Source organism: Python bivittatus, unplaced genomic scaffold (genome assembly GCF_059951505.1).
Source record: "Python bivittatus isolate LINGU-HERP-01145 unplaced genomic scaffold, Pbiv_v1 ctg000700_np1212, whole genome shotgun sequence".
In the NCBI taxonomy this organism is placed as follows: Eukaryota; Metazoa; Chordata; class Lepidosauria; order Squamata; family Pythonidae; genus Python; species Python bivittatus.
The window spans coordinates 3,338,515-3,357,135 of record NW_028277098.1 but is presented as its reverse complement, the minus strand read 5'-3'; the positions used below and the strand labels follow the sequence as shown (position 1 = coordinate 3,357,135).

Here is an 18,621-nt window from a genome sequence, read left to right as displayed (position 1 = left end):
TTTTTCCATTAAGTTAATACATACAGCACCAAAAGAAGATCTATCAAAATGTGATGGTATGTACTTGGAGTGGAATGTATTTTTAACTGCCTTTTGCTGTAACAGCCTCATTGGTGTTTATAGACATATTTGGTAACGCTTAGCAACTCTTTTGATGGAAATATTGTCCAGACAGCTGGATGGTAGAGGTGGAACAGTTCAGTTTAGTCTGAGTCACAGCATTTGCAAGAAGTGAGCTATGGGATGAGTTACAGCTGTGCCACTCACGTGGAAATAATCTAGTGTAATCCCTCTTGGGTTGCTTTGGAGTTCCCCCATTTCTGTGCAATCTTCATAGGAAAACTCAAAACTCTATTTTAGATTTTACTCCTACAGGGTTTAGTTGGATAAGCTTTCCATTCATCTTCTGGCTTATCTGTCCTAGAGTAAACAAGAAAGACAAAACTTTTTTAATTCATTTTTTATGTAGACAAAGAAGTTACCAGGGTTCCCCTACCAGCATGGAAAACATCTATCAATTGCTTCTAATCCTAACTCTGATCAGGGTTTAGCCAATTTTCACTGAGTAGGCTCGCACCTGAGATCTTACCCATGATCTTTGCTTCTTGTTTTCCACCAGAGTTGCTCCAGGCATCTCTTTATCTGCTCCATTTCTCAGATCTCCTCAATAAACTAAGGAGCTGCTTAGAATAAGCAGGTGGGCAGAGACTACTCAGGAATGATCCTGTCAGGCATACTGATTACCTCTGGCAAACCACTTGTGAAAATGTTGCCAAGACTGCAGGGACTTGACCAGGCAGTCACAAAGAGACAAGACTGATGTGAAAGCTTTGTGTGTGTGTATAAAAATATGAATGAATGCCTTTCATTTTGTTCATTTATTCATGTTCTTCACCATATATTCCTCTTATACTGGTTGTTACTAGGTGAGTTTGTAAATACTGACTTCAGTCAAGAATAACAGCTGTGGTTAATTGAAATTTCCACATAAATGTTCTTTAGGAAAGCCAAACATTAGTTTTTTAGGAAAGGCAAAGATTAGATTACAGGCTTAGTGTCAAATGCAGTATTCCTTGCTAACAATTAGGACAGTGTTGGTCAGTTTTAACCCATTTTGTCCAGTATTCCACAAGGAATAGCCCAGTTTTACCTCAAGCATGCTCATGCTATTCTGTTGCAAGCTCAGATCTCTTGAATTTAGGGATCACTGCATTCAACGCTGAACAAAAACCTCGTGAGACACAGGCTCGGATGAAAGTTAGTTTACTCAGGTGTAATGTGTCGGGGTGCCGCAAAATGGGTTCTGCGGTGAACCGCCGTTTTAAGTCCTCGAATGCCTCTTGGCATTCCTGAGTCAGGCCATGCCCGGTTTAGGGGGCTTCCTGCTCCCTCGGGTCTTTAGTAAGTCTGTAAGTGGGAGGGCAGCTTGAGCGAAGTTGGGGATGAACTGGCGGTAGAAGTTTGCGAACCCTAGGAAGCTTTGGAGCTGCCTATGGGTCCGTGGCGCCTCCCACTGCAGTACGTCCCTCACCTTCGCCGGGTCCACCTCCACGCCGTGACTGGATATTCTGTAACCCAGGTAGTCCAGGCTCTCCTGATGGAACTCGCACTTGGAGAGCTTGGCGTAGAGTTGTGCCTCCAGCAGTCTCTCAAGCACCGCCCTGACTAGTCTCACATGTTCCTCCAGCGTCTCTGAATAGATGAGGATATCATCCAGGTAGACCAGGGCCCCCTGAGAGAGGAAATCATGCAGGACTTCATTGATTAGCTGCATGAACACCCCCAGCGCCCCCTTTAATCCGAACAGCATCATGTGATACTGGAAGCTGCCCAGGGGGCAATTGAAGGTGGTCTTCCATTCATCACCCTTGCATATTCGAACCCTGAAATATGCTTCTCTCAGGTCCAATTTGGTGAACATCTTCCCGTTGGATAGGTGCAACAGTAGATCCTTCATGATGGGGAGTGGGTACTTATTCTCTGTGCTCATGGCGTTCAGCCCCTGGTAGTCTACACACAGCCTCAATGAGCCATCCTTCTTTTTCCGGAAAAGCACCAGGGCCGCCATCGGGGACTTTGCCGGCTGGATGAAGCCCCTCTCCAGGTTTTTATCAATAAACTCCCTCAGGGCGGCCATCTCCTTCCCCGGCATGGAATACATTTTGGGCTTAGGCAGTTTGGCCCCGGGCTCCAGTTTAATCGCGTAGTCTGTGGGTCGATGGGGAGGTAGCTGATCTGACTCTGCCTCGCTGAAGACCACTTCCAGGTCGTGGTAGGGTCCTGGGATACTGCTGCCCTTCCCCTGTTTGTCTGGTGCTGCCCGCTTGGTTCCCGCTGCCGCTGGCTCCACTGCTGCCACTGTTGCCGTTGTCTCTGTTGCTGTGGCCACCTCAATCACAGTCGCCACCTCCATCCCCTCTCGCAACCCAGTCGGTCCTGATGGCATCACCGCCCTTGTCCCGCTCGCTGTCAGTTGGCTGGTCTCAGCTGCCGCCACCCTCGTCGCCCCCACAGGTTAATGCCCCTGGACCACCTTTCCCTCTGCTGGCGCCTTTGGTGTCACTGGGTGCTCCACCGTCGTGTCCCCTCCATGGCCCGCTCTCACTCGTCCATTAGTGCCGCCGAACCACAGGGCCACTGACGCCCAGTCAATGTGCAGGTTCTGATGCTTGATCCATGGCAAGCCTAGCACCAGTGCGTAATCGGCCATTGAGGTAACTACGAACCGGGCTCCTCCCGATGGGCACCAATAGTCATTTTGACTGGCTCAGTGTAATATTGCGCCGGTCCCCCCCCTATCAACCTGTCCAGCTGGCTGAACGCTATGGGCTCCCTGAGTTTCCTAACCTGAGTCCCAGTCCCGATACCAGCACCGCGTGGATGAGGAATCGGCTCTTCAGGTTCCTGAACCTGAGTGCCTCCGCTGCCTGTTGCTCGACTGCTGCACCTCCCGTGGGTCTAGTCATCAGCACTAGTCTGGGCATGGGCTCCGCGCTGCCTCCTGCTCCTCTGCTGGCTCCCAGGGCTCCCCCAGCCAGGGTTCTGGGTCCGCAAAGCAGTGTCTGCAGCATCCCCTGCATGGCCATCGGAACTGCCATCGGAAATCGCCTTCCATCCGGGATATCTGGTCCTCCAGCTCCTGGCTCCGGGATCCTGAGCCTCGATGCATCGTGACTTTGCGTCTCAACAGGCCCCCGGGTCCCAACCCTACACCAATGGACCACCTTGCATCCTGAGGTGTAGGCGTGGGGGCCTCTCTCTTCCTTTCCCATCAGACCATCTCCTCCACCACCAGGGTCTCGGGTCTGGATTCCTCGCCGCCTTGTGAACTTGTAGCCTCGCTGTCGCTTGCCATCACTGCACGAAGCCAATCAGGTCCGGTTAGATTGTCGGTGAACGAAAGGACCTGAGCGCTCCTTGGTAGGTTTACTCCGGGTAGAGCTCAAGGGCAATCCTGGCTTTATGTAAGGATTGCTGCATTCGGCACTGAACAAAAACCTCATGAGGCTCAGACGAAAGTTAGTTTACTCAGGGATAATGTGTAACAGTTACAGACAAAGCCAGGATTGGCTTGGCGCAGTTCTTTACAGTGTTTTATAGGGTTCCCCCCTGACCCGTAGTTACCCCTGGCTCCCCCCTCCCTCCTCAATGGCAGATGCAGCCAGGTTTCTTTGTCTTTGCGACTGCTGCCTTTTGTCTGCGTTGGTGTTGTAATTGTGGGGCTTTTCTCATGCGGACAAAACCAGGGTTTTTAATTGGTTGCCAATCGCCTCTGGATTGCTATGTCCCCAAAGTATTGTGTTTAGCATTGCCTGGGGCGTTTGGGGAAGCCGGTTGCGCTACAAGGTATCCGTTTCTGCCCTGAGTTAATTGCCGCCACCTGCCGGCAATTAACTTGTGGTTTGCCTTGTTTCCCTTCTTTGGCTGCCTGTGCCTGAGGCGGTGAAATTGACTAGGGGTGGTGAAACTGAACGGTGGCACTGGCCATGCTGGGCTGAATCTGGACATTCATCTGACATATTGTTGCCAGCATACCACCAACTGGGAAGTATATGCACTATACTTGCACATTCAGGATGCATAAACAACTACTGGCATATTTATAAATCAAGACATCTAAATAGAGGAAGGAGGGAAGTAATTTCCTTAACTTATGCAATTCTGCAAAATGATTACAGCATAAGTAACCCAGAGCACTAAAGTATTTTTTAAAAATGTGTGATCTTGGCCAGCTTTTTATTGAACATCATGTAATTGAACAGCTGCCGTGTGCAGCCGGGTAATACTACACAAATATCCTGCACAAAGAGTGAAGTTTCAGTCCAGCTGGTTTCAAAGTTAGCTAAATAATTAAGAGGAAAGGAAGTGCTAATGCCATGAAATGATCATTCTCCAATCTGGACCTCTTGGTAATCCTCAGAATTCTTAACCAGAATGATCAATAACCATCCTGGCTGGGAACTCTGAGAGTTGCAGTCCCAATCTGTTGGGAGCGTTCCAGGTTGGGGAATTTTGGGGATAAATAAATAATAAATATATCAGGAATCTCCAACATTTTTTTTATTTGGTCAACACATTTGAGAGTAAGTTCTGGGTACTCAAGAAAATCTTTGCTGTGAGGGGCTTGTTTATTCGCAAAACTCCAACTTACCAGAAGGCGTACTGGTGAGATTGCCCTCTGCTATTCTCCCCAGCACAGGAAAGGTTCACTATCAACTTTTAGCTTACCTTTTGTCTTGTCCTGGGCTAGTAGATTAAGTAGTAGATATACAAATAAATCTTGCCCTGCAACCACTCCTGTTTTTTCTTCACTCTAAAAACTCTATCAGGCCCTGTGGGATTCTTGGAAATAAAGTTGATTCTAGAGATTGATGCTTTGCCTGCAGTATGCCAGCTTCCTTTTAAATTTTTGTTTAAAAATATGTTTTTAGGCAGGCACCTTGGTATCCATAGGTTCAGTACTGAAAATCTCAGCAATACAGATACGTGAACTAGATAATCAAGTGCTTGCCTTGTTCAAATATAAAAACAGAAGGGCAGACCCCTTCTAACTCTAACATGCCCTTCTAGATGTGTGTTGAGCAAAACTGAATCCTCCGCTGCCTTATTTTCCTGTTCCTTCTCTTGTCAGGCAAATATTTTTCAGAGTGTGGCTCTATAACTGGAAGAAGGGGAGGCTGTGGATAAAAGTGCCTGAAGTAGCAAAGCCCTGTGAGACTTGGCAGGAGACCTCTTAACTCTGTTTTCTTTTGGGGGTTAAAAAGTACACCTTCTGTGTCTCTCTGTTTCTGAATGCTGTGTTACGTGAATTAAAAAATGTGTTCTCATCTTGCCCACTTTGTACAATGCAGTGCATATGACTGGTCTTGTCTTTTTGTGGGGATGCATCCTGTGGACTGCAATTCTTAACAGGGGTGGGGGAGGATTTGCCCCTAGAGTAGCCTTACCTTGGGCTGCCAACATTCAGTAACAAAATCCAAGACATTTTGATGGCACCCTTCTACCAGCTTTTAGAGCCAAAATAAAGCCAAAGGCATCCATTTTTCCCTTCCCAGACCTCTCCCTCCACCTGGGTGAAAAACTACACAGTCATGAATCCTAGTGAAGCAGCTGCCTTTATACATTTTACATTCCAGTAGTCCTTCAAGACAAGGGAATCACACCATCTTAGTTGTGCAGATGTGTTTTCTAATCTTCAGCATTGGTTTTCAATAGCCTGTATTTTGCTCCAATGTTACTTAGCTGACCTCTATAATTTGATCTCCTGGAATATTTTACAGAATTTCATCAATAAGCCACTTTATTTTAAATGCTGTAGCAATGTCAAAGATGGCTTCATTAGCTTACTCTAAAAAAAGTAGTTGTTATAACCAGTGGCCAAAATACAAATAAAATAACTAGAATCAAAATAACTGCAGTACAAATATTTTATGCATTGTCCTCCCTTTAAACCTCTCATACGATTAAACTATGTTCTGGTGCTACCCAAAAGAGAAATGGTAACATAATCTGTACTACAGAAAAGATCTTACTCTTTATCTCTTCTTATTTATCTTATGGTGGCAGAATATCTCGAATAGAGCCTTCACTGGAGACCTCAAAAGCCAGCAGTCATGTCTTCCTATCATGGAGGCATCCTATTTGCTCTATCAAGCTCTTTCAAAGCCTTTGAAGAGTTATACTATAGGTTGGCTGCATTTCTGTAAATAACAAGTTGCTTTCTGTTTTTCTTACTGTCTTCCATGTATCCATGACCTCTGATGATTTCTACAGGTGGTTTAAGCTATGGATGGCACAGAGTTTAATTGTGAATAAACCTGGAATCCAAATTCAAATCCACCCTGGAGCATAGCAGTAAATTAAGTTTAATGTATATCCCATATCTTATCATTAATGTTTCATCCTGTCCAAAGACTAAGAAAATATTTTGCACAGATTATAGGCCTGCTGGCTGAAATAAGATAATTGGTTGCTGCCAGTGGCATCCAACCTGCTTTTGTTTTGGTAGACAAAACACCCATTAGCACCCTGGCAGGTCTCAAATGAAATCCTCAGCAAAGCTCTTCCTCAGGACTTGTTTCGTCTGATCCTTGCTTTTTCCCAACAGGAAAGTTGAATTATAGGCAAAAGGAATCCATAAGAAAGCCAGTGTTTCAAAGTGCTTTAAAATGAGTGGACTTCTTGTCCCCACACACTGATGTGATTGAGCTCCTATGAAGAGGCTCAGGGAGCAATCTAGCTCTTGGTCAGATCATCCCCTATCTCTGTAATACATTATCTGCTTTGGGTTTCATGTGAGGCAAATTAAATACTATATTTTAAAATCTATTATATTAAGAGTATTAGATTATGGGCTTCGTGATTGGGAGATAATTAGTCATGGAGAAGAAATAAGGTGCCAAACTCAACTCATTTTCAGCTTACATAGGGGAGAAATTAAGCTTTGTGGTTGCATTCATACTTTGAAAGTAGAAAAGCTGATGTTTGAAAAGGTTGAGAAAAATTGGATTGAGAAATACTTAGAGATCCTATAAAAGAAAATTACTAGATGAAATTGACCAATGGGCTCAATATAGGGCTGGGGTCCCCAATCTTTTTGGGTTGGTGAGCAAATGTGGAACGTTGAGAACATTGAAATGGAATTTTATCACACCCTGAGGCTCTCTCTTCTGCAGGACATTCCCTCCTATCCCTCCTATTTTTGCTGTTTTTTCTGTGCAGGCGGCCACGCTTACAAATGCAGTGCTGAATTTCAGCTGCATATCTGTTTTATTTTCTTTGAAAGCTTTTGGGTCCCATTTGGGCCCCAAAGGAATTCTTGAAAGTAAAGAAGAATGCTAGAGACACACACTTTGCAATGCAGCATGCTAGCTTCTCATTTTTTAAAATAAAACTCAGAGCAACACTATTTATTATACATCTCCATACTTTTCTATCTTTCATCTTATTCAATATACTTTTTACTGTGTGGTCTTCCTACATTCCAAGTTGCAATCTTCCAGATATGCATCAAGACACGAATTATTCTTTGGATACTCACTGATATTTAGGAGTAGGGGTACAGTAAGGTTTCGGGCTAGGCATCGTCAGTGTGGCATTTGTTTCCCTTAGTCCCAGTTAGGGGTATATTTTCTGTTTTGCTAGAGCCTTGCAAATGGCATTAAATTGCCACTAAAGAGAATCAGAGTTTTCTGGATATCAATGAAGAGTGCTGTTTCATAACAGACATTTAGCTTATTCAGAAAATAACCAGCAGGAGCAAAAATAACCAGGAGCACGTTGGCTCTGCAGAATCCTTTGGAGTGAACCTCTCTTGAATGTGGGAAACTGGCCACCTACTGAGAGGTGCTGGGATGGGGCAAGTTTGAGGGCCAGCTGGCACCTATACAAAAAAATCTAAGAGGGAAGAAGAGAGAGGTTGATTGCATGTATTATGAGAAAAGCTTGGGAGACTGCTCTTAGTGAAGACTGATTATTCAGGGGAGTCCTGCATAATTTTATGCCTTAATCAAATGAGGTTTTAATGTATAGCTTCCAAACCAAGAAAAGGGGTAGGAGTTGAAATAGTTACTATTGCAGTTTTGCCCATTTTTCCTCCAGAAATGGTGTTCAGAATGGCTAACAGTAATAAAGTATGTACCGCAAAAAATAAATCTAATTGACAGCACAATTAAAAACATGACAGTGAAAGAAATAAATAGCGCTCAACCTGTAAAAATTTATTTCAGCAAATAAACCAACTTAAATGCCAAAGTTAAAGAAAAGTGTCTTTTCTTGCTTGCAAGAAAAAAGTTACTACAGAGGACACTCATCTGGCTTCCTTTGGCACAGAGATCCAGAGACTGATAACATATCCAAAAAGCCCTTTTCTTATTTTTCTTTTCATATTCTCTGTGATTATGGAGGGATAAAGAAAGGGGCCTCGCTCAAGACCAAATTCATTTGTGGGAATGTGATCCTTCAAATAGCTTGGTTCAAATACTTGATCGCAAGTTGTTTAGGGCTCTGTATGTCATAACGTCACTTGCATTGTGCCCAGGAATGCACCAAAAACCATCAGAGCTCTTCAAATTAGGAAATCAGCTGCTCCCTGTAAAGGAACCTGTTCTGTTGTCTGGCCTCAACTGAATTATCTGAGGTTTCCAGTTGCTTGTCAAGGCAGCCCTATGTAAATGTGTTACAATAGTTAGATGGAATACAGTCAAGACATACATCATCGTGTCCAGATATGACACTCCTAGAAATGGCACACTTAACTGTGCCATCCATTATGGCCAAGTAGTTCAGGACTGAATCCAGGAATACACCCAAACTATCACATCTAGTATAAATCCACTAAACAGACTGGAAATCTCTGCCATGCTGATGTCTTTTGCCTTTGTTGTTGCCATGAGGCACACTGGTACATTTCCTAGTCTGCTCTGTTACAAGAAGGGATAGAGGAAGAGTTCCAAGAATATAGTCTTTCGGTTCACTCTTCACGGCCTGCCTAGCCACCTCTGTAGGTGTGAGTTCTATAAAGTCTTCTTTGTGCTATTGCCACCACCACCATTGACCAGCAGAGCAATGGCTCAGAGAAGTAACTTGGCACTGGAGGAACCAGCAGACTGGTTCAGCCGTGCTTCCCACACAGTGCCAGTGCTGCAAAAGAGAAAGCCTTGCTGCGTTTCTGATCTGAAGCTGAGTGTCTCTCTAGTAGTCCTGTATCTTCCAGGAGGTAGCTGTGTGTCTAATCTGTGTGCATAGGGAGAAGGTCAAGGAAAGAAGGAATGGAAGAGAGAATGAGGCTTTCCTCTTTGCTAAGACTAAGCTCTTAGGAGCTCCGGCTGGGCCCAGCTGCTCTGCTCACTAGTCAAAATGGTCTAGGGGGCAGGACAGAACTTTCTCTGGCTACCAGTTCCAGGAGGAGAGAAGTCAGATTTCACTCAGCATAGGTGGAATCACTGTTCTCTGATCTTTCTTTTGAATGATTAAAAACACTTCGATTCATCTGAATTAAGATCAGTTTCTTAGGCACCACTAATTTGAACCTTGAACAAGTACCTCCAATAAAATTTAGGAGATAGAAATTGGAGTTATTCGCATATTGGTAACAATGAACTCCCAAACTTGGAACTCTTTTTGAATAGTTTCATGTATATAACAAACAGGGTGAGCTTTAAAATGAAACTCGGAAGGATATCATAGGCTGGAGTCCACAAACTCTTAAGATTATCTGTGTTTGTAATATTGAGAGCATTTTTAAAGCACTTTTACGAGGTTGGGATTTGTCCATTCATAAAATGATTGTTATGCAGACATGAACAATTACAAATACCTATTTTTCAGAAGGCAAATTGATACAGCTTTTTTTTTTTTAAAAAAAAAAAGCTAAATACATGGCAGAAGTGATGTCTTAATTCCCAAAAGATGCAGCTTCTCTTTTAAGTTCAGTTTTCTATCATTTTACCATTTCACATAAGACAAACTGATCTGGCTCAAAGTAAATAACTTGACCAAGTAATTGGCTGAACCTGAGCCATAAATACCCAGTCAGGGTTGTGTAAAGTACAAGACAGCTGGTGCCTGAAGGCTCTCCCAGCTTAAACAAGCAGCTTCCTAAAACTTCCTTCATTTGCATCATACCTTCCCCAAAGAGAAGGGTAAGGAGCAGGTGAAGTTCCAATTATGCAGGTGTTCTGTATGAGATGACAGGATGGGGCAGACTTCAAGTAGTGCCTTAAACAAGGCCCTGCAATCCTGATGTTGTCCTAAGAGACCAAATTAGTTTCATAGGCTAGTTATTCATCTCTGGTCTTGCTAAATCAGAGGACAGTGTTTGATAGGTCTTGAGCTACTGTGACCTTGAAGAAATGTACTTCTACTCCTAAATGTATCTGTTTCATCCAGATAAATATGCCCAAAGGTAAAGTCTATTCTGTATTACAGAGTTATTCTCACAATAGTATTTTGTTTCCCTTTTTAATCAAACACATCTTCTTTGCATAGCATTAACTGTTGTGATAGTCCCTGATGACAACAGAGGAAAGAATGAGGAAATTGGAGATCATTTGAGGGGAAATTCCAGATTACATGGTCCCATAATTTCAGTATAGATTGTAAGGAAGAACATCCTTTTGTTTGGTACCAAAAGGAGAGGAGCAGATAAACAGTCCACACCTCAGTTGGCCACTAAACAGGGATAACATTTTTAAAAATTACAAAACTGGTGTGGTTTTCCCTTCAAAATGCCATGCTTCCAGTATTTTTTTTTTTTAATTGGTGAATGTTAGGTTTCATTTCTGAACCCTTGTGGGAGAATCATCAAGCTGGGACACAGCTAAAATGCCATCTCTTTAACTGAATATGGGTGCCAGTTGAGAGCTTAGATAAACAATCTATCATAGTAGCAAGGAAAGCTTTAGCAATCAGAAGCAGGACCTTCATTAATGATTGTTAACTCTATATTCTATGGGTACTTACTTGTTTCTTTTTACCATTAGAAAAAAAGGCAGAGAAAAAGAAAATAAATGTTTATATAAGGAAAAGGGCAGGGTATAATGATAATAATTTCTTTGTCTCCATTACTTTTTTATATGGCTCTGATTCCACTGATGATAATTTTGAATAAAATGCCGTCAGGCTAGGAATTATCCAAGCAAGGGACAAAGGTTTCCCATTTGCTCCACGTGGACAATTTGGAAGCATGTAGAGAAATACAACTGCTTTTAAATATGGTTTAGCTCTTTTAGTGATGACATCAAAATGGAATTTGGATTGGATAAGTGCACAGCACTGGCAATAAAAAAAGGAAAAAACTGAATGCCCAGTGGAATTGAACTATGGAATGGTGCTAAAATTAAAGCATTGACAATGGGGGAAAGTTTAAAATACTTGGGCATTTTAGAAGCAAACAATTCACTTGCATTCCCAAGTGAAAAAGAAAAACATATCCTGATATATCCAAGAATTTAGAAAAGTTTTAAACTGAAGCAGAATGGTGGTAATATAATCAAAGCCAGAAATACCTGGGCTGTCCCTGTAAGATGCTGCCCAGCAGGTAGACTGAACACAAGCCAAACTAAATGCTTTGGATTGCAGGACCTGAAAACTTAAATACAGTGTGTGCTACACCCAAAACATATTTATATCAAAGAAAATTGGTGGTTGTGGTTTGTTGCAAGTGAAACAGGCAATGGAGGATGGCATCAGAGGTTTAAATTATTACCTAAAAGCAAGCAAAGAGAAAATGCTAATTAATCTCTTCAAGGAAAATATTTTGATTGTAACAACATCAAGGGCAGCATGCAAAATCAAACTGTTAAAACCGTGAATGAAAAATTGGAAAGATAAAACCTTTGCATGGTCAAAAGAAATTAAAGTCAAGGTGAACAGTAACAAAACTTGGCATTGGCTTCATATTGGATCCATCAAGAATGGAACAATAAGACTAATATTTGCAGCTCAAGAACAAGCACTAGCAACACATGTCATAAAAACAAAAACTTAAAAAACTGGAAACAACTTCAAGTATAGTTTATGCAAAGAGAAAAATAAGGCTGTTAACCACCCAATGACTGATGTAGCAAAACTGTCCAGACAGATTATAAAATAAGACATGATCATGTGGCAAAAATAATATACTGGAATGTATATAAAAGGTATGAATTTGATATCCCAAAATATAGGTATGCTGACAACATTGATAAAGTGTCTCAGAATGATCATGTAAAAATGTTACGAAACTTCCAAATTCAGTTATACCGCAATACATCAGACTTTACAGTGGCTGAAAAAAGGTCTTATAGATATGACAATACCCAATGACAGTAGGGTACCTCAAAAGGAACTGAAAAGATTGAAAAACATTGGGGCTTAACCATGGAATAAACCGGTAAAAGTTTTTCCATAGTTATTGGAGTATTAGGAGTTACAACAATAAAATTATCAAAACAACTGAAAAAATTAGGAGTATTCAACCTTGCTTGGAACCATATTGCAACAATACTTGTATAATTCTTAGACTTTTGGATAAAGCTTGAATTGATCCTAAACCACCAGCATTTGCTGAGCATTTTTCAGAAGAGAATAAATAATAATAAAATTAACTTTGAGAGTAAAGCCTTTATTTTTCAACAGATATTAGGACATTTTGATGTATTTTGATTCTTCTTCTAGAACTAGTTTTATTGTCGCAAATCACTTTATTGCTTTTGTTTGTCATTTTTCTAAATAAATTACCAGTACCATGGTTTCTGTGAAGTCATTAGTTGAAATTTATCTCTATTCTATGCTGACTACGGGTGTTGTTTTTTCTTCTAGTATCCCCAAAATGTTTTCTCTTGATTGATTCTTCCTTCTTCTTCTGTCCTTTTGTAGAGAAAGTAATTAATGGGCAAGATTACGAAGTTATGATGCAGATAGACTGTGAAGTAATGGACACCAGGATCCTGCATATCAAAAGCTCATCCATCCCACCTTACCTTCGAGAACAGCAGAGGAACCACACAACGTCCTTCTACCATCCTCCTCCAACTGTCCCAGAGGCAGCTCCTGCTGTGAGAGCAATCACCGAATCACCCCAGTAGGCTCTCCAAATGAGGCTTTCACACCATACCCTGGGATAGCTGACCTATTTGGGTTTGCCATATAGTTTACCAGGTTCACCAGGTTCATCCTCGATTCTGGATCTTGGGATTCTGTCTGCTTTTAGACCTACCCAAAAAATAAGTCATAACCCACTCTGTCTAGATTATCTGCCACCTTTGTAAGGCAATATTTATGGGCCCAAGAACTTCACTTTTTTAAAAGAAAGGCTAAAATTGCAACGGGTAACATAGTGTTATTGATGGAAGGAGGTGAGGCTTCTGGGGGGTTAATTAGTTCCTGGGAGTAGTAAATATATTTTCTTGGCAGCTTGCATAGAAGAAATTTGGGGGCCACGAATGAGCTACAGGTTGCCCATGCCTGTCTCTAATTGTATTGTTCTATTTTTAATTTCTGCTGCAGAGTGTATATTTTGAATTCTTTACTCAATCTTATTCTGGGTTCCCTTGCTTCTTTTTACCAGTGGGGAAAGGAGGGAGAAAATAAGGAACTACAGGCTCTTGTTGTATGTTTGCCAAATTAGAGTTTAAGCCATTCTTTGCTGCACTGTTTTTTGTGCTTTTTCATTATTTTATTCCATCTCTAGACAAACTGCTATATCATACACTGAGTTTTCTCAGCACTTTATTGTACAACGAATGCCCAGCCCAGGTGTATATACAGTTGTTTTGCTAATACCACCCTTTAACTATGTGCAAATTTGTAAAGTATTGTTGCTGGGAAAATCTTTCTAGTGCTACTATAGAAATTAAAATTCTGCCAGAACGTGTCTGAACAGGTTTCATGGGCAGCTGTTGACTGAGCCTTGCAACATTACTAACAAAGAGCCCTGTTTTGACCACTAACACTTTTTATTACAATTCAGTTTACCTTTGGTAAATGCTAAGTGAATGTACTTGGATTGGGGCAAGTGGCGCTTGTGTGTTTGCCCAGGGTCTGAAGAAAAGAGCCAGAGCCCAGATATTCCAGACAGAAGCTATCTATGTTAACGTGTGCGTGTCTTCATGCACTTCCCCTATGGATTTGTTCATAAGAATAATTTATGCCCTCTGGTTTGGCAATGGGGAAGGATCAAAAAAGGCACATCCAAGTTGAAGGCCTTCTGTAGTCAAACCCAATGAATGTTGAGAGCGCTAGCTCAGTGAGAACAAGTTCTCTACCTTTTCCCCTCCCACCTCTTCCGCTGAATACTTGGGCATATTGCATGCCCACATTGGGCATATAGAATACCCACATTGGGGTGTACTTTGAGATTGTTGCTTGGAATAAGGGAGGGTGTGTTTCCTGATGCATAGATCTTTGCAGGGGATACAAGCTAGAGTACAATACTTCATAAACTAAGGTATTTATTTCTTATCAAATATCTGAGCCTCCTTTTGGTGTAAATATCCTCAGGGCAGATTTCACAGTAAAGGTAAGACTAATGAGGAGAAAGAAGCACTTTGCTAAGCATCTATGAACTGAGCATTGGAAAAAATGGCATAAAACAAGAAGCTCTGGATGTAAAAGGCTGCTTCAAATAAGCTGGAAAACATATAAGCCACAAGCAAAGCTTTGTGTGCCTCTCAGCAGAGAAAACCCTCATTGGCTCTCTCCCATTGCACAGTCATCATCTGCTTTTTTTCGTGTGTGTGTGTGTGTGTATGTGTCCTTGTGTCCTTGTTTGACCTTCAAAATTCCACTTCTGGACCTTGCAGTCTTAAACTGTTAAATATTATCACATTTTCCACATGAATGCAAAGAGCCACTTCAGGCATTGAACAGGTTACCTGTTTAAATATATGAGCAGTGAACAGATATGAGTAATGTAATGTCAGATGAATGAACAGCAATAGAGTCTTCCCTGAAAAGGGGAGGGCAGAATTCTTACCTATTTCTGTAACTGTTACGATTGTAAGTTGATTCATTGATGCATTAACTCCTCTTGATAACAGATTGTGTAGAAGTTGAAGTTGTAACATTACATGTGTGTAATTTTACCCAAAAATCTATCCTTTTTATTTATTTCCTGTGCTGTTATTTACACAAATGAACTGCTGGATATAACTAAAGTTAAGTCAATGATATAGTAATATAAATTTGAATTATTATTTTTTTTGTCTTCTGAAGCATCAAAGGCGACATGGACAAAAGCTAGCAAAATTAAACAAAGATAATGATATATTCCACAATAAACCAGTAGCAAAATAATTGAACAGCATAAAACTAAAATCCTTACAGAATAAGAAAAGAAACTGGCAGCAACTAAAGGTCTTAGTGAACTTCACCCCCATCTTTTCCTCCTGCTCTGCCACATTTCTTGTTTGTGTTGTGTATGATAAGCTTCTGACAGGGCAAGAATCCTTTTTTATTAGTTATTCTGTAGAATGCCATGAACACTGATGATACCATGTGCAAAATGTCTGAAGCACAATGCATAAACCTGCCTTGAGAGTAGCATGAAATTACTTGTTAGAAATTAACTTCTGTAACAAGAAGTTGCATTGTACATGGAGCTGAGGATCTCAGAGCTTTCAGTCCTTAGGGACAAAGCAGTTCTGCTATTTTTTAGAGAAAACTTCCTTGGCTCTTACTGGAAATTGAGTAACATTTTGTAAACATTATTTGATTAAGGAAGGCGTTGTTCACTTGGATGCTGATGTTCCTTTGTGCCACAATCAGGGAAGAGCTTTAATCCCATCGTTAGCTGTTCCCTGTAGACATCCGTATTACATGCAATTTGATACTGTAGAAATAAACATAGAAAGATTTTTGAATGTTCAATCTTTTTAAAAAACAGGGCACAGATCAGTGAGAAGTTTACTAGAACTTTTCTAAGGTAGCTTGAAGATAAACCTTGGTATTTATCCTGGTTTTCAGATTAATCTGGCTCAAGAGCAGAGTGAATTTGCCAGGTGGGAAGCATTTTTAATTCAGTCAGATATTTTCTACATCTTACATTAATATTATAGTAAAAGGGTTTTGCAGTCAAATTAAGTTACAGATCCACCAAACTAATCCCCAACCAAAATCCAGCCGTGGTCTTGAATATCAGTCAAAGTACCCAAGCCTAATTTTGCTAAATACGTAACCTTGACTAGCTATAAATATCTGCTGGTAGAAAAGTGTACCTTACAGAAGGAAAAATTAGTGGGGTGGGGGAATTCAAGGCATTGGGTTAACCAGATTGATGTTCTCTTTAGTTTTCTCTCTGCCTTATTAAGCATCCTTCCTTATTTGAAAAACCCTTCCCCTTCTTGAGGGCCCTTGTTCATCTCTCGCTTGGCCAACTGTGAAAGTCAGTTTTGAGCTGTTCTTCTGCCAGCCTCAGCATTTCTTCAATATTGCCTGTCCAAAATTGGCCAACTGCCTTTGGCTGAGTAGACATCCAGTATTGCTTTTTCCTTGCTGTGCTGGAAATACGACTCTTTGCAGAACACTTTATTAAAAACAAACAGCCTTCCTCTATGTCTATGGACAACACTTTCTCAAAAGCCTAAAATTAGAAATACTGCTTACCTTCTTTTCTCTTGGGCATTTTCTCTTTCGGCCTGAGGGTGTCACATCCTTTAAACAATATTAAAATGGTATCTTGCACCTTAGGCCAGATCTGTGCTTTGAGTAGGCCTATTGATATTAATGCTGTAAGGTAGGTATGATTAAGATGCACTGAATTCAGTGGCCTACTCTAAGTATTAAGTCTGCATGTAACATGCTGTTTTGGTTGGTTGGTTTGTTTTGGTAATTATCTTTACATTATTCCCTTACTGTTTCCGAATTATGTTTATTTCTTTGCACAACATCTGAATAAGGAATCATTTTTGCTGTCTGCAATTATTGTTGGAGGAGAGGTTGCATTGTCTTTTGTTATTGTTCTTTAGACAAAATAGCTGGAATTGAAGGCATCCTACTACTGGTATGTCACAATCAGGAACTACTACTATATGTCTTCTTTTTCTTCTGAAAGATAAATAAAAAAATCTACACGTAGAACAGTGACATTTATTTCTACTATCTGCATATCATTGAATTCACCTATTAGAGAATACCGTAATATGGCCTAGAGCAGTCATGAATGCAGCTTAATAGCACGTTGGCAGGATTAAAGAGTAAACAAAGCTACTAAGAAACAAATGGGAGTTAGTGATCTCAGATAACCTCCTGAAAGTATTAAAAATATTAAACCCAGGTGTGGGAGTAATCCCGTTACAAACTGGGAAAACATTTCAACCTCACCCTGGCAGATCTTGTCTTCCCTAATAAGAAATATGTATTATAGGCTGCCCCAATCAGGCTGAGTCTCTTGATGCCCCCTTGTCTGTTGGCTGGAGAGTTCTTAGCCCATCTATCAACTATGTCCCTCTCCAGCCCAGCTTTGGCAAATCAAAAGGAAAATGTTTGAATCTTTCTGCCCAAAGCCCAGAGCTACAACACTTCACAGATCTTGTGCCAGTCCTGAAGCATTTGGGGTTGCTGGGATTTTTATTTTTTTATTTATTTATTTTCAAATTTGTATGCCGCCCATCTCCCCCAATGGGTGACTCTTGCAAGTCAGGAAAGCCTTAATGAAAAATCCCTATTGAAGCCAAATATTTAAATATAAAAAGGAATTTATCAGGAAAAGGGAGATACAAGAGTAAAGAAAAGGGAAGGTAACAAACACCAGAATTGCAAATAATATCCACGTAATCAGCCTAACTAAACTAGCTGCTATTAGCTTCTTAGAGAGGATGCAGTGGCGCAGCGGCTTAATGACGCTGAAAGTTGCCGGCCAGAAATGGTCGACGCTTCAGCGGTTCGAGTCCAGCCTTCGCGTTAACAGGGTAAGCTCCTGTTTCCTCCCCAGTTCCTGTCAACCCAACAGTTCGAAAACTCACGTGAGTAGATAAATGGGGACTCTCACTCTGGTGGGAGGAAAAGTGCTGGCGGCGCCTTGCAAAAAGGAGTTGGGAGCAGTTGCCGGTAAGCGTGAAAAACCGCGCGCGCCCAAAAAGGGTGCAAAGCAATGGAAAACCCCGCCTCCTGCGCTTGCCAGCTGGGCTCTGCTCTAGGAAGGAGGCTCTGGCAAACCACTTCCGAAACACCTTGCCTTGAAAACTGCAAAGGACTTGTCCAAAGCAGTCACTGCAGAGTCAGTAACGACTGAGTGCAGATTAAAAAAATAAATAAAAATTAGCTTCTTAAATAAACTCTTTCAGCACATATTCGGTGCAGAGGATGGGTGGAGACAGTGGTCACCTGGGCCTCCTCTTTGGATATTAATATGCAGGCCTTCATTGTCCCTCCTTTTTCTTTTTTCTTTTCTTTCTTCCAAGCACTGTCCTCAGTTTTGCAGAATGTAGAGGATGATTGATAGCACCCCTCTTTGGGGAGACTATTGCCTTGCCCAATTAAGCAAAGAGCTCCATCGCTGATGTCTTAGGCCTCCTTAGCAAATCAAAAATTACTATCCTAACAACCCTGGGTAGAATGATCAAGGCACAACCTATTTTTCACCTGTTGTGTCATTATATAATGGGATTACATGAGAGTTGCATTTTTGAAATCCATTATTCA

The 18,621-nt window shown here is 41.3% G+C and overlaps 1 protein-coding gene across 1 annotated transcript in view; it reads left to right on the top strand.

The window, feature by feature from the left end:
* The window catches only part of ATF6 (activating transcription factor 6), an 83,949-nt gene extending 66,870 nt beyond the window's left edge, over positions 1-17,079 (top strand). Inside the window, exon 16 of the mRNA XM_088153716.1 lies at positions 12,859-17,079. Coding sequence (XP_088009842.1) covers positions 12,859-13,067 — 209 coding nt within the window. The 3' untranslated portion in view covers positions 13,068-17,079. The remainder of the gene's footprint in view (positions 1-12,858) is intronic.
* Positions 17,080-18,621: the final 1,542 nt, after the last annotated feature.